Raw genomic sequence first — 15,815 nt, 5'->3', positions numbered from 1 at the left:
AGAGTCCTAGTAGGTTATGAGGTCTCCGTATTGATCATGCCAAAGAGGTCACTTCATAATATGCAGCATTAACTACAGTAACGTGCCTCTCCCCCTCCACTTTCAACTGCTTCAGACAGGCAGTTTCTTGAGCTCTCATTAAAACACTGAGATCCCCACCCTGTACTATAATTCTTGCATTAATTACATTTCAGTGCCATTACTTATGGTTTTGTCAGTTAACATTCTCCCAGTGCAGCAAAACCTCAGAATCAGTCTAATGGGAGAAGTAAGGCCTTGGTGAATGTGTGAAAACACAGAACTAGGGAATATTTCAGAAGGAATTTAAGAGCAATTTCAGGTTTACATTGCCTAAGAATAAAGCGATCTAAAACAACAAAGTTACATACTCAGGATCCTTGGGGGAACTGATTCAGGGAAGTGCTGAGAGTATTTTGTAATTAGCACAACATACAGTTTAGATTCTAAGCCACCCTGGTAATCATGGAGCCAGAGGGACCTGGGTGTGGTGTGAAATGCACGATTATTTCGTGTGTTTGAGCCTGGCTACAGTGAGGGAATGTAAAATGATTAACTAATGGAAATGTTTAAAAAATGAAAACACAAATAATGTGGAAAATGGGGACCCTTAGGGTTAACTCAACTTTAAAATGGGTATAAGAATAGTACCTGGGGCTTCCCTGGTGGCGCGGTGGTTGGGAGTCCGCCTGCCGATGCAGGGGACACGGGTTCGTGCCCCGGTGCGGGAAGATCCCACATGCCGTGGAGCGGCTGGGCCCGTGAGCCATGGCCACTGAGCCTGTGCGTCCGGAGCCTGTGCTCCACAGCGGGAGAGGCCGCAACAGTGAGAGGCCCGCGTACCGCAAAAACAAACAAAAAAAAGAACAGTACCTGGCCTCTAGTGTTTCTATCGAGATTAAATAAGATCACGCCCGCCAAAGGCTTGGCACGGGGCAGGCTGCTGGGGAAGGCTCGATGGTGATGACGATGATAACAGTAATAATAAAAGGGATGTTATTATTTCACATAACTTATCACTATGATTATTGTTAGTATTAGTATGCCTTCATGTGGAAACACACTCAGGCGGCCTTGAGCAGCTGGGACCCTGACTCCATGGTCAGTATGTCTATCAGAGTAAAGAGCAAGCTGCCCGCAGGAGAACGGGGCAGGGCACCTGCTCCAGGGTCAGACTCCTGGGTTCAAGCCCAGCCCACCGCTAACTAGCTGGGTAATCTCTCTGTATCTCAGATTTCTCACCTGTAAAGTCAGAACAACAACAGTAACTGCCTCCCGGGGTTCCCGTGATGATGAACTGAATTAATCACGTCGCACCTAGAACAGTGTCTGACTCAGGAGATAGGGCTTAAGGACCCCAGACACGGAGAAGGGGCTTCTGAAGCTCTGGGGAGGTGCTCAGAGGCACGACTTCTTTTTACTGCCTTTACATCTTGCCCCTCCAATCCAGTCTATAATTATGCGAGCGTAAACCTTGGTGCAGTCCTCACCGAGTTTCAGATGAAACTCCGAATCAGTGGAGGCTGCAGTCTGAGGTTAAGTGGTGGTCTCGGTCTGGCCTGTGAGAGTTTCTTTTTTCTGGGACAGAGAGTGGCTCCCTTGCCTGTTCTCAGAGCACATTGGTGTTCTGGGCCAGTGGCTCACTGGGCAGGGATGCGGGACTCCTGACGGCTTAGCAAACACTGACATACTGGGTGGGCGAGAAGCAGGGTGGAGGTTGAGAACCACGGCAGAGAAGCCTCAGGCCAGAGCCCTCTCCTCACCTCCTTTTTTAGTGACATTTATTGGCACCCTGCCGAACACATTTCAAGACACGATTCTCTTAATCTGCCCAATATCCTGGGGCAGGAGGGTGTATTATTATTATACCCACTTTTTGAGTGAGGAAACAGAGGCCTGTGCCTCTAGGGACCCGGCTTGTAAATGGAGAGCCAGGGGTGGCAACTTGAACCACTCAGCTTCGGTCCCTCTCACCCCCTGGGCCCTCCCTCCTCCTCTCTGTCCCACCTACAGCCCAGGAACCCTCTGGACCGCCAGGAACCTTAGATCAGACTGTAACCAAAGTCCTAAGCTGCATTCCCAGCACAAACGGGGTTCCTGGAGGGGCAAACGTCAGTCCTGCCCTGTACGGTCTGAGTATACTTGCCCGTGTCTCCCTGTATTTCTCTAAGAGTTGGTCTCGCCAGTAGCAGTAGTGGCGGTTAAGCTATTTCACGGGGCTTCCAAAGATAAAGACAAATGAAAAGGCCCTTTGAATCAGGGCTACAGCAGCGACCCCAGCCTGTTTAATAGTTTTATAGGTATTTGCGAAATAACAGTCTGTGACTACCTAAAGGGCACTATTGTCTTCAACAAAAACACCTCTTTACAGGCAATAAATGTTCTCCTTTAAAACATAACCAAAAGGGGAAAAAACCCTTAACTGGATGTAAAATAATGTAAATCTGCCACTGCCTTCACAGCTAGCTGGGTGGGAAAAAGGTAAAATGGCCTTTTATAGAGTCCACAGGGAATTCTGAGAGTAAATTCAGACACAAATTGATTTGTGTTCATTTTTTATGCCGCTAACGCTTAGCGCCCCAACAGCAATTTCTGAATGTGTAAGAGTAGCGGGGGGGGGGGGGGTCTCAGAGCAGGCCCTGCCTCTTAACCCGACCCCCAGGCTTTTCAAGCTGGGCCTCTGTTCCCCATCAAGGAAGATCCCCCCAGAAGTGCTACCTCCCCTTCAAAACCCACTTAACCAGAGTCCTTCCTGTGCGCTACTCAGTGTTAGGGGCCGGGGTTAGGAGAGACCGTGAGACATGGTCCTCGTTCTCAGATGATTCACAATATACTTGGGAACCAAAGCACCGCCTCTGAAGCAATATTCAGCCACCAGACGCAACTCTTTCACTCTCAGTAAGTGTCCAGAGAATTTGAGCAGAGAGGACAGGAGGGTTGAGGGTCCTCAGCACTGGCACCAGGCCACCTGGATCATCCCCTTCTCCTGCTAGCTAGCTGTGGGAGCGCGGGCAAGTCCTCTAAACTCTTCTGAGCCTCAAAATTCTCATTGTTCTTATCTCGAAGGAGTGACAGGATCACTAAATCATGACATGTAATAACAGAAAATTAAGGAGTGCTTCCTGTGTGCCAAGCACCAGGACAAATGATGTGTATTAATATACATAAATTCATCTCAGGAACAACCCTATGACATAATAGATTCTATTATTATTCCCATTTTACAGATGAGAAACTGAGGTACAGAGAGATTAAGTACATTGTACAAGATCACCCAGCAAGAAAAAGGTAGAAGCAGGAACTCAAGCTCCATGTTTTTAAATATTTGCTGAGCCTGGCTTTCAAAGCCTGAAAATGTTTTGTAAACTAAGCACGGTTCAAATCTATGGAATGGTGATTAATTGTCAAGACCCACAAAAGGCTAAAGCATCCTAAAAGGCACCCTGGTCTCTTCCCCCCAATTCTGCCCCTCTGTTAAGAGGAACTGCTCTGGCTACGAAAGTGTCAGCAAAGCTGGGGCGACAGATACGGTTGATTGTACAATCAGCAGCCATCTGTCTTCCTTCTTCTGGCGGCAGCTCCCTTCTCCTCATTCACCAGGGACTGGTCATGAAACCCAGTCCTGGCCAATGAAACATAAAGGGAAAGCGTTTCTACAAAAGGGGAGAGCAGTGCCTAGAGCTGTGGCGGCTATTTTGTGACTAAGAGGAAGGGCCAAGAGGAGCAAGGAGATGGTGACCCAGAGCCCTGACACTGCTGAGTACATGGACCTACCTTCGGGCTGCCTACCTCCAGACTTCCCGCTCTAAGTGCAATTCCATGCTCTTAGGATTTCACACACCAATAGTCATATTTTCTCTTACTTACATCTGCCTGCAACCAATCTGACAGAGCTCATTTTGTTGACACTGAGGTAGATAAAGTCATTCATTGATACCCACCTACTTTCATTGATACCCACCTACTTGGCACGTACTGTGTGCAGAGCATCGCAGGTGATATACAATAGAAGCTGGCACTGATCCTGCCTGGGAAGTATTTGAAGAGTGATACAACAACTGTGGGATATACACGACAAATTCTAATACCAGGAAGAAAACAGTAGGTATAGACGGAGTGCTTTAGAGGTTCAGAGAGATATTACCTCTGTCTTGGAGGAGGGTTTTCAAAGGGAGAGAAATCAAGGAAGGCTGCATGGAGGAAGGGCCACGTGAACTGGGTCTGCAAAGGAGCAACATGTACAACAGTACAGGAGGAGGCCTCTGGACCATGGAGATACTTGGCTTCAACTCTTATTAGACTGATGTGCAGCAAGCTTCAATCTCTTACTCAGGCTATGAGGTTAGGAAGTCTAGATAAAGAATCCCATTTCCTTTGGGGAGAATAGAGGGTAGAGGACTTGAAGAACCATGCTTGCCTTTCCAAAACCACCACCTTCCATGTCAGGGAGAAGCCCTGTACTATTTACAGAAACAAAAGCTGAGGAAGATAATACAATTTGAGGTTTCTAATAATAATAGCCAACACTTACTGAACACTCACCATGTGCTGGGTGTGCTTTGCTAATTCATTTAATCCTCACAACTGCTGTCTGAAGAGGGCGCTATTATTAGTGTCATTTAACAGATGAAGAAGCTGAGACACAGAGGTTCAGAAACGTGTCCAAGATCGCAGAGCTGCTGAGGGTCATAACTAGGATACGTCCATACTCTTAACTGCAGAGCCAAAGGCCAGTCGAGGTGATAAACTTCTGAAGGGCAGTCCCAATCTGCCTGAGGTTCTCAATAAACGCCATCCAAGCAGACCGGTTGGACACAGCAGAGGAGGCTCCACCTCCTTACCTTGGCTGGCATGGGACCCCATGGAACCCACTCAATCTGGAGCACCCTGTGGTTTGGGCCCCACTGACAGGAATTTTTATGGGGCTCACGTTCACCTAGAATAAAGACGACCTTTCCCAGCCTCTGCTGCAGCTCGGTATGGCCATGTGATTAAGTTTAGGTCAATGAAATTAAGCAGATGTGTTATGTGGCAGCCCCTGGGAAACTTCCTTAAAAGACAGCTGGTGACCGTCGGTCAACTTTTCTATAGCTCAGCATATGTCCTGCTGGCTGGAATGTGGAAGGAGGCTGGCAGGGAGCAAACACCTTAGATCATGAGGTGACCTCAGGACAGCAAGAGAGGAGCTGGGGTCTGCGAGGACATCCCAGCAGAGGCGCCCACCAGTGCTGGGCTGCCCACCTCAGAACTTCATGTGGGAGAGAGAGAAACTCCGCTGTTGCTTCAGCCACAGGTATCTTGGGTCTCAAGGAACAATGGATTCAGGAACAATGCCTTCTCTATTATCAAGAAGATAATAGAAGGGCAAGGCTGTCTTGAAGGCACAGGGACCAAAGCCAGAGAAAGGACCAGACTGGAAGGACCCGGTCCTTTGCAGCAGGTCACAGTCCAGCCCTTTTAGATGTGCAGGATTGCAGTCCAAGTTAGCTGGGCAGGTGTGTCATTGTGGTCTCCTGTTCACATCTGTCCGGTGGGATACTGTCTGCTATAGGTTGTAAAAGCCCACACGTAGGGGTTATGAGTAACATTTTCAATAGTAACATAAGCTTTTAATGACACTGGATGCAGCTAATCAACTGCCCTGCATCACCCATCATCAATAACCAACCAATCAAATAAGCAACCAATGCTGAGGGGACAGTTTCTGCTTCAACCATACTGTGGATAAGAAAAACAGCTCAGACGAGAAAAGCTATTATAAATAAATAATGAGTACCTACTCCGTGGCATGATGGCTAGACATCTTACAGATATTATTTCCTGACCTCATAAAAAATGTACAAGGTTAGGGTTTAATTAAAAGAATCCACCTGTTCAAAGATGAGGAAACAGGTTTAGAGAGGTTGAGTGACTTGCCCAAGGTCACACAGCCAGTTTGTAACGCGGCTGAGCCTGGATTCACACCCAAGACGGTCAGACTCCAAACCCCACCTCTTCTGAGCTGAACAACACAGCACCCCGACATACAACCACATTCCAGCTTCACTAGCAGCTTTTCCCATGGGCCCTTCACACAACTTGGCAGTTTCAGGCATTGGGGAGGTAGAAAAAACAAGCTGCAGAGGGCTAAGAGGACACATCAAAAGCGGGGGAAGAGGCATGGCCCCACATTTTCCCCAGTTTAGTGCAGCTCCCTCACTAACTCATCAGCCACATTCTTAGCTAATAAGGGCAGGGATGTTGCTGCATCCTTTCTGTAATACCTCCTAAAACCTACAAATCCATTTTAAAAGAATTTATTACAAGCCAGCGACTTTATCGTAGACGGTCTTAGGCCAATAATTGCTTTCGTTAAATAAAACCTATAAAATACATTTCGAATTTCACTGCAGAGCCAATGAAGGTCAAGAGAAAAGTCTGGTTCTTATACGAAACTGAATTAGAGAGAAGAAAACCACTTCCAGAAGTTCAGTAGAAGCAGCAAGAGCCCAGAGTTAGAAGTCGAAGGCTCAGAAAAGCTTCCGACCTGAGCTTTTTCTCAAGCTGAGTCAGCCCTGGGACATTCTAGCAGCCGCCCCTCTAACGCTGCTCTTGCCGGCCCGACCTCCCCTCCCCCACCCGCCTTTTCCTTTCCCCACCAAAGACCGAGAGCCCCACGCTTCCTGGGTCAGGGTATTTAACCCTCTGACAGAATACTGAGGGAGAAAGGCCTTTTCCATTTTGAAGAAAAAAATTAAGTTAATGGAGAGAATTTCCTCAAATTTAAGTTTCTCTCACCAGTCTTATACACTTGCTAGCATTTACTAACACTTATTCATGCAAAAATCAAGTGAGAATCCGTCCAATTTAGCCCAAAATGATTGATTCCAGTATTTTAGGTTTAATGTATTTCACAGTTTTCTGGGTTTTTTTGGCAGAGTGCCCATAAGTTTCAGCTTTGTGGATAGTGGTGAGGCATTTCCACTGCTGTGTCCCTAGAAGGAGAGGAAACAGGCCAAGATTTTGGGGGGTGAGCAGGAGAGTGGATTCTAGGGTTTTTTTTCTCTATTATGTCAAGCTCTAGATTAAGGGATAGCAAAATTTCTGTAAAAGGCCAGATACTAAACATTTAGGACTTTGAGGTCTGTTATCATCTCTATTGCAACTCCTCAACTCTGCCACTGCAGCAGGAAAACAGCCATAGACAATAGTGAATGAATGGGTATGGCTGTGTACCAATAAAACTTTATTTATAACAACAGGCAGCAGGGCCACATTTGACCCACAGGTTGTTGTTTGCTGATTCCTGCTCTAGATAACAGTAACTTCAAATGGAATGCTGACTTTGACAATGCCATAAAAGACAAACCTAGAACAATGCCTTGGGCTTCCCTGGTGGCGCAGTGGTTAAGAATCCGCCTGCCAACGCAGGGGACATGGGTTCGAGCCCTGGTCTGGGAAGATACCACATGCCACGGAGCAACTAAGCCCGTGCGCCACAACTACTGAGCCTGTGCTCTAGAGCCCGCGAGCCACAACCACTGAGCCTGCACTCTAAAAGGCTGCAAGCCACAACTACTGAGACTGCGTGCCTAGAGACTGTGCTGTGCAACAAGAGAAGCCACCGCAATGAGAAGCCCGCGCACCACAACAAAGAGCAGCCCCCGCTCGCTGCAACTAGAGAAAAGCCCAGGCACCGCAACGAAGACCCAGTGCAGCCAAAAATAAATGAATAAAACAAATTTTATAATAAATAAATAAATTAAAAATGCCTTTATCTCCACCATGGTTTGCTATAAAAGTTACCATTCTCTGAGGGGAACAAGTATAAATAAGAATCCTTAACGATGAAGTAACAGAGTCATACTTGAGCCATAAAGAGGAAAATTAAGTACGTGTGTATTTAGGTAATGAAATTATTTTCGAATCCCAAGACTATGGGTGTGAGAAGAAAGAATATGAGGAGGAGAATCATTTAAAGCACTCATTTAAGGTTAATTTTTCATTTTCCACTGCCTGCCGTCAAGTAGGATGACTTACCTCAAATGATTATAAAAAATGGTTTCGCTTCTCTGATCAGAAGCTCAGAACAGTAACTATGGAGTTAGTAATGGTTTCAGTATTATTGCAAGTCATAATGGAAATGATCTGCACTATGGTAGAGAGAAAAAGAAAAACAAAGCTCCAGAATTGTTAATTAACTTTACTGTTTCTCCACAAATGCTAGGAGTATTAAAAACAAGATTGCTGAAGTGCAAACATCAGGGTTTAATGGACAATGGGATGTAATTGAAGTAACAGAGAATGACTTAATCGGGACAGTGGGTTGTTTAATTATGGGGATAATGGATCTTCTGAAAGGACAAACTAAGTGGAACAGAAGGAGCTGGGGAGTGGAGGGCCCAGCGGCCGCGTTGAAGGAAGCTTGCAGATGAGGAACTCTTGCTAGGGATAGCTAGGGCTGTGTCAGAGGTGAAATATTTTACAAACCAGGATTGTCCGCAACGTGGTAACTATTGGGGGAAAAGCCTAGTGTGGGCTGGTGGAAACGTTCAATAAATCATAGCTGAGGCATCAAGATTTCTTAAGCGAGTATCTGTGCTTTTCCAAGACTTTCTAATAATCTTAAAGACTTTCTCATAGATACGAGAATGAGGGCAATATTATGTTTGTCAGAACACTGTTTCCCAGGGCGCCAAGATGCTAGCTCTGATACAGCCGATTGGCAGGCTCATTTCCTGGGTTTAAGAGTTCAAAAAACCATTTCTCGCTTAACTTTGATTATAAGTCAACCTTCTCTTGCTAATTCAGCACACTTGCCATGAGTTATTGGGTTTTCTCATCGCCTCCTGAAAGTGAAGCAAATGTCCTTTCTCCCATGTGGTACACTTTCCCGGAACTGAAATCCTCAACCTTCACTCGATTCTCCGAAGTTTCAGGCGATCCGCTCCAGAACGACTCTCTAGACACAGCCCACCCTAAGGGAGAGCCCGAGATCCTTCAGCCACAAAATCGAACGTGCCTGAAAGTTTGCAAAGGAGGAAAAACCTTAGAGCAATAGGGCTTATCTCTCTTCTAGCTGTCAACTCGGAATCCCTGGATGTTAGAGGAGTCGTGTGCGCGCGCGCGCGTGCGTGCGTGCGTGCGTGCGTGCGTGCGTGCGTGTACAAACCCTCCCCTGATGCTCCTAGCCCGGAGCAGGAGAATGTAATGGCAGTTTGCCTCACTGAACACCAGCCCGCAGTGCCTTGCTGGCGGAGGATGGTTTCTTCTGGCCCTAGAGGAAGTGACTTTATGGGGCTTTGCTTACATTTAAGAAATGGCAGAGGAATTTTCCTCCCAGGGTACAGCAAACAAAGAACTACTTCTTGGAGCCCATGTGTTAGCATAATGATTTCATGTATAAGCAATTGGCATGTTGCCTTTATGTTCTAGAAAACACCCTACACCTCAGGGAGAACGCATCCTAATTTTAAAGGAGTGAAACCTGACTTTTAGGCTGTTAGATGAGGCGCTGTGGTTTTCACCATTTGGCCAAACAGGAGTTTGGGGGCCTCTTTTTAAATGTGTCCCAGCCACGGTACCAGGCTCTGTCATTTCAAGTTGTTTGGGTGGCTGTTCTTGATTTTTTTTCCCCTGGCTTTTTTTTCCTTGAAAATATTTACACACACACACACACACACACACACACACACACACACACTCGAATTTGTTCACCACACCTTGGTTTTCAAATACATAAACCATCTCAGCAAATTTAGAAAGTCAAGACTTCAGATCACTGGGTGTACGTGCGTGGGGAAGGCGGGTAAAGTGAGAAAGGGCAGGGGGAGGTGGGAGAGAGAGGAAGGAAGAAAATTTAAAAGATGATGGTTAAGGCTGAGGGGACTTGCCTGAAAGGAAATGAAAAACCTTAAATTTTTTATATCGACCTTCTGCTAACATTTTGTCACACAAGCACAGACCGGATCAAGCTTCTCTGGAGCGTCCAGTATAACCATCCACCATGAAAGAGGTTTGGGGCGGGTCCAATGAAAGGCATTAAAACTCAATTTCAAAGTCAAGGGCCCTAGAAACAAGTGGCCCACCCCTCTCCCAGTCTCAACGCTATCTACCGGCAAATCCGTGTTCGGAAAGGAAGATTTATGTGGATTTCTTAAAACATAATTTTCCGTCAACCTTTTCCCCAGGGGCTACAAAGGAAAAAAAGAATCCAAGTCGACACAAATGTCTTCAGCATCAAGAAACATTTTGATGATGAGTTGAGTGTTAACACATCAGAAACACATGGTCTTAATTGACTGTGAAATAAATAACGTTTCAAAATGAAAGGGGGAAAAGTGTTCGGACGTAAAGCATTAGAAAGGACTCAAACCTCAAAAGTTGCTCCAGGCATTTGAGTCCTCCCCACTCCCAGTTCCGTCTTCTACTCTCCTCTCCTTCCTGTGCGGGTCCGTGTTTTCATGAAAGTGAAACACTGCTGGATTCCCCTGACCTATATTCACTTGCAAATATTTCTCTTTGGGAACCTGTGGGGCTCCTAAAATGTCTCAAAGTAAAAGCATGAACACCTGCATTAGGACCAAGGCCCTGGGTTTGAAGACAAGACCCTGGATCAGTAAAAGGAGAGTCAATAGGCCCTGATGCAAGTTCATCATTTGTCCTCCAGGGTACCAGTGGGGTTCCTCCTGCAGGGTGCACATTAGAATTACCTGGAGCATTTAAAACATCTATCCATGCCTGGGCTCCACCCCCAGAGATTCTGATGTAGTCAGTCCAGACGGAAGGCCCAGGCATGGGTCTATCTGGATCTGCATTTCTAACAAGCACCCGAGGAGATTTGAATTAAATTTAATAACTCTTTACACTCATGTGCCCGGCAATGGTCTAAGTACTTTACAGAATATCAACTCTTAATTCTCACAACATCCATGAGACAGGCAGGTACCATGATCATCATCCCCATTTTACAAGTGAAGAGACAGAAGCACAGAGAGGTTTCCAAACTTGCCCAAAGTCACACAGCTAGCCAGTGGCAGAGGCTTGATTCAAACCTGCCTGGCTCCAGAGTCCACACTCAGTAACAACTATATCAGTAGTTCTCCCGGTGTGGCCCTGGACCAGCGGCAGCTGCAGAAAGCTCTTCAGAAATGCAAATTCTTGGGCCACACCCCAGACCTACGCAATTAGAAACCCTGGGGTGCTGCCTCACAACTGGCATTTAATAAGCTCTCTCGGGGACTCTGATGCATGCTAACATCGGAGAACCACCGCACTCCACTCCCCCTCAGACACAGATGGGAGTAACAGACAGGAGTCAGACCTGGTGACCTTCTGCTCCGCCTCCCACCTTGTGGATGGCGGCCAAGCATGTGCCATGTTCAGTGGAGGGTCAGCTCCATCCAGCGGTGACCGAGGACTCGAAAGAGCTGATGTAGGGACTCTTCTCCCACCAGAGGACACAACCATAACATAGCCTACAGCACCATAGTGCCTTCTCCAATTAGGGGATGAATTCTTCCAGGATGACACCGCAGTGCTTGCCATCCAGAGCAAAGCCGCAGGAACCTCGGCCCCTTTACTGAGCAACACAAAAACCCCACTGTAATTTTTTCCTCCTTCCCCACTAATGAGATTGTGAAGCAGCCCGGAATCTCTGCAAAAGCTAAAGATCAAACCAAAAAACAGCAATCCCTTTTCCAAGTCTCTGTTAACAGAAAAGCACAAAAAAATCCTAAGTAATTTTGGAGATACTTGCCATGCTTGGCTCTCTCTCTCTCTCAAATTCCTGAATGTGCAAAAAATTGGTCTCTTTTCCTTTAGGAAAGGAAGAGAGTGGGCGGGTGGAGTGGGGACGGGTGAAAAGGAAGATCTTAAATGGGTGAAACCCTCCAGCAGCCAAGCAATCATCTTCCTGTCGTGATTTACAGCATTCCTCTAAAAATATCTGTGAGATCACAGAACGATAAGTGCATGACACCAAACATTTGTAACTAATCCATGAAAATAAAGTAAGGGCGTCATGTTGCAGGGGGAACACAGTGGAATTTGTCTTGTGTTATCGTTCTAAAATAAGACGGCCTCAATTTGGTTGAAATATATCTTCACACATTGTCTTCCAGAGCAGAGCCGTTTGAGAAATTCTGATTGCAATTATAAGCGCTGAGTAGGGAGTGCTTTGCAGTTCCTTTGCCGATACTGAAAGCTATAAGCCATCCTGATATTAAAATCGTTGGAAATGGAGGAGTACCCCAGGCATCATGACAATACTTTCTCCCCCAATCCGAGTAATTAAAATCTATTATGTGAACACGTGTTAATATTTTATCAACTACGGTTTTAATAAACTGAACGTATGAGGCCTCCTGTGGTAGGAATGATCATTTCAAGCGACGCTTCCCAACTCACTCTCTACCCCACCAGCTTCATCGTAAACTCACCACAGTGCTGAATTCCGGAACCTGCCACAGCAGCCAGTCCTCATTAAGCGTGTACAGGGCTTTGCAAGTGATTACATCGACGGGGCCCTTGTTTATCTTCTGGTTCAGAGTCGTCACCAGCAAATAGAACGGTTCTCCAACAGTCTCCTTGGAAAAGACGCAAAAGTGACAGTTAGCTTTCGGCAGAATCCACTGTACTTTCCAGAGAATCAAAGTTTCAGTTTATGGCCCTACGACAGGAGACAGGAGGCAGTGTTTTCTAACAGTCAACATGCACCTCCCAAGAAAATACACTTTGCTCCACTTAGGACTAGGAGCAAAACTCAGGAAACTGCCTCTTCTCCCCCAACACACACGCGTGTTCGCACACGCACATGCACTCTCTCATGGCATTTACAGAGGTGATCATTCTTTTATGCTTAGGCTTCTCTATGGTAGCCCAGTGCTCATCAGTTGGCCTAAGAACAGTTGGTAGAGATTTAACCTTTCTTTACGTTCCTATTTAACTGCCCTTTTTTCTTTCAGCGTGCTAAAAATAAACGGCATGTAAAAAAATGCAGAACGATTAGCCTTGGTAACCAGAATAAACATAAAAACATTTTATACATTTACCTAGGAGGAAGCTTTTGGGTGTCAACAGCTTCTCACGAAGGAGGTGGCCTTCAGTTGCAGTCTGCAGCCTCCTCTCCTGACCGTGAGGCGGCCAGCCCCGGCTCCTTCCCGGACCCAGCCTGCACAGTCCCACCCGGGCACCTTTGCTGGTACAGGCCACAGTGTACCCCACCTCCTTCCCCTGGGCCAGAGCCGATTCCAGATCCTTACTCTAAGGATCTTCCCAAGCATCTGGCCCATCCTGATGACTTCCTTCTGCACCTTTTTCTGGACCGGGGTGGCCACCCCTGCTGTTATTGAAACGCCGGAAATCTGTAGCCACTTCGCGCTTGAATGGACCCTGAGGAGCCCAAGCGGGAGGCTTGTGTGTTCCTGCTTTCATGCAGCCTCTCAAAGCATGTCGCCCTGGCTTGACGATCTATCATGTAGTATTTGCTAAGTAAATAAACCCTCTTATAATCAAAAGGACATTAAACTGAATTTAAGGGGGAAGAAGAGCCAGGCCCAGAACCAGGAAGTCCAACTGCCTCAGTGATGACGAGAAGCCAGCCACGTGACAAGGGCTTGAAGCACCAGTTTACAAAGTCAAGCTTCACAGCCAATGCATCTGGCTTGGGAAGGAGGGTTCCACTGGCTCTCACCTGTTTTCCCTCGAAGAGGTAAGCTAAGACGTCTTTGAGGTCTCTTGGATCCCACCCCTACCCGCCCCGTACCATCCTCTATACTGACTGCAAAAGCACAGCCCTCCCTGGTCCCGGGCTTCCTGTCACTCCTCTGCTGCCCTCCCTGCCACTGGGGCCCTGTATCACTTTCCTCTCCCCTCCTGACATATCCTGGAGTCGCTTCCTTACCGTAGGACAGGGTTGGAATGTTCAAAAATTTCCCAGGTGGGGAGAGCGCTGGGACTAGAACATGACATTTCAATTCTTATGAGAAACTTCCTTTATTTAGAGGCTCACAACCGCACTGCTCTCGTCTCTCTCCCTCCACCCCCTTAGGTAATATCCCGACCGTAAACCTAGAACCTCACTTCTCTCTTTGCTTCCAGCCCACATCAGAGATGGGGGTAAGTGCCCTTGGGAGGGGGCTGGAGGCACCTGCAGAGGTCGGCGTTAGGGGGCCGGTGGGCTCTTCTGGGCTGTGTGGAGTGACGGCTCCAGACTCGATGGCTCTGCGGTAAGAACTCTCCACAAGCGCGCAGCGAGACTCAGATTAGTAACATCTCATCTGGCACCGTTACCCACACCCGTGGTTCTAAACCCGGATAATCATCACCAGAATCCCTTGGGACTCTTATAAAGAATTCAGATGTCTGGGCCCTACTCTAGACACGGAATCTCTGGAGATGAGGCCCGGGCATCTGTAGTTTTAACACCTGCCGGGGGATCCTGATGCGTGGCCAGCTTAGGAAACGACGGTGCCACGACGTTTCTTTGTCACCACCGAACACAAGTTCTAAGTTAGTCATACCTGCTGGCGGCTTGGGCGTCTCATCAGACCAGGGTGCACACAGCTTCCCAGGGAGCCGGCCTGGGGCAGAGCCCCGTGTATGGAACTAACCCTGCCCTTCCCATCCTGTGATGGGAATTAAGCTTGGCCCCTTCACCATCCTTTCCTTCGTGAGACCAGACTCTCCGACCACGGCGGAGCTGTAGGCTTCCGCACCTGTGACCTCATTCCAGCCCCAAATCCCTCCCCCTAAGCCTGGAAGAAGTTAGCTGCCTTCCTGGGGAGGCATTAAGCCAGGTGGCTAAGAGCTCCCTGGTGCTGTCACACGAGCTATGGGATCCTCCTCTATGGGAGGAAGTCTTGTCTATCCTGTGTGCCCCAATTCCCCAGTATGCAAAACGGTCCTAAAGGTTCTCACCTCACGGGATTCAGTGAGAAAAAAGGAAGCAAAGCTCTTAGCATGGTGGCTGGCACATTCAATAAATGGTAGTTATTATTATTACTTGACCCACAGGGCCTTGGAGGCACAGAGGAGGAAGTTACCTGGAGGTCACAGCGCTCGTGGCACCCAGGCCGATGTTTGGGAGGATGGGTAGAGCAGGAGGGCCAGGCCGTCAGAGTCCCACACCCCTTGGGCACCTGGTTGGGGAGGTCCGGCCCTGCACGCCAGAGGGAATTATTCCACTGAAAACGAAAGTATCGCCCACGGGCCGAATGCCACTTCCTCCCAGGGAGCACGCTGGCCCCTCACCACCCCAAGTGCCCAAGACACTCCTGAGTCAGCACTGCAAAACCTTGACGAGGAATCCTCTGCTCAAGGGGGCCATTTGGACTCAGAGCGCAGATTCTGGGGACGCCTCGCCTTTTTAACGCCCAAGAGCGGCAAGGGCAAGGCTCTGACTAGCCTTCGAGGGCTCAGAAAAAGAATCACAAGGTCCCAGAGAAAGAACTGGAAAGGAAGTTAAAACCAATGGCCACGCGCCTCATTTGGTGGGTAGAAAACGGATGCCCAGATGGAAAGGGCCGTACCTGGAGCCACGCAGCAAGCTGGGGCCCGAGATGAACTTACAGCCCGAACCTGCTGCTTCTAACCAAGACTCCTAGGCCAGCGCTCCTCCTACTGCCCCCAGGTTCTCAAAGGCTGGGCGGTGCAATCACCTGCAGGAATTTGGAAACCTCGACTACTGCGCCCCACCCTGAGCTTCTGACTCAGTGGCACGGTAGGTGGTGAGGCAGGAGCTGCCTTTTGAGACTGAGACCCAGGAACTGGGTGAGGGTCCTGCTGCCTCTGTTTCGGAGCAGCTGCAGCTGAAGCTA

At 47.9% G+C, this 15,815-nt stretch overlaps 1 protein-coding gene across 1 annotated transcript in view; it reads right to left on the bottom strand.

Moving 5' to 3' along the window:
* PLXNC1 (plexin C1) overlaps positions 1 to 15,815 on the bottom strand; it is a 139,695-nt gene that overhangs the window by 21,811 nt on the left and 102,069 nt on the right. The window contains exon 21 of the mRNA XM_082850161.1: positions 12,438 to 12,584. Within this exon, the coding sequence (XP_082706287.1) occupies positions 12,438 to 12,584 (147 nt within the window). The remainder of the gene's footprint in view (positions 1 to 12,437; positions 12,585 to 15,815) is intronic.

This window comes from Leucopleurus acutus (assembly GCF_964270905.1).
Source record: "Leucopleurus acutus genome assembly, chromosome: 11".
Lineage (NCBI taxonomy): Eukaryota > Metazoa > Chordata > Mammalia > Artiodactyla > Delphinidae > Leucopleurus > Leucopleurus acutus.
The sequence above is the reverse complement of the archived record's forward strand: the minus strand, read 5'-3'. Positions and strand labels throughout refer to the sequence as shown.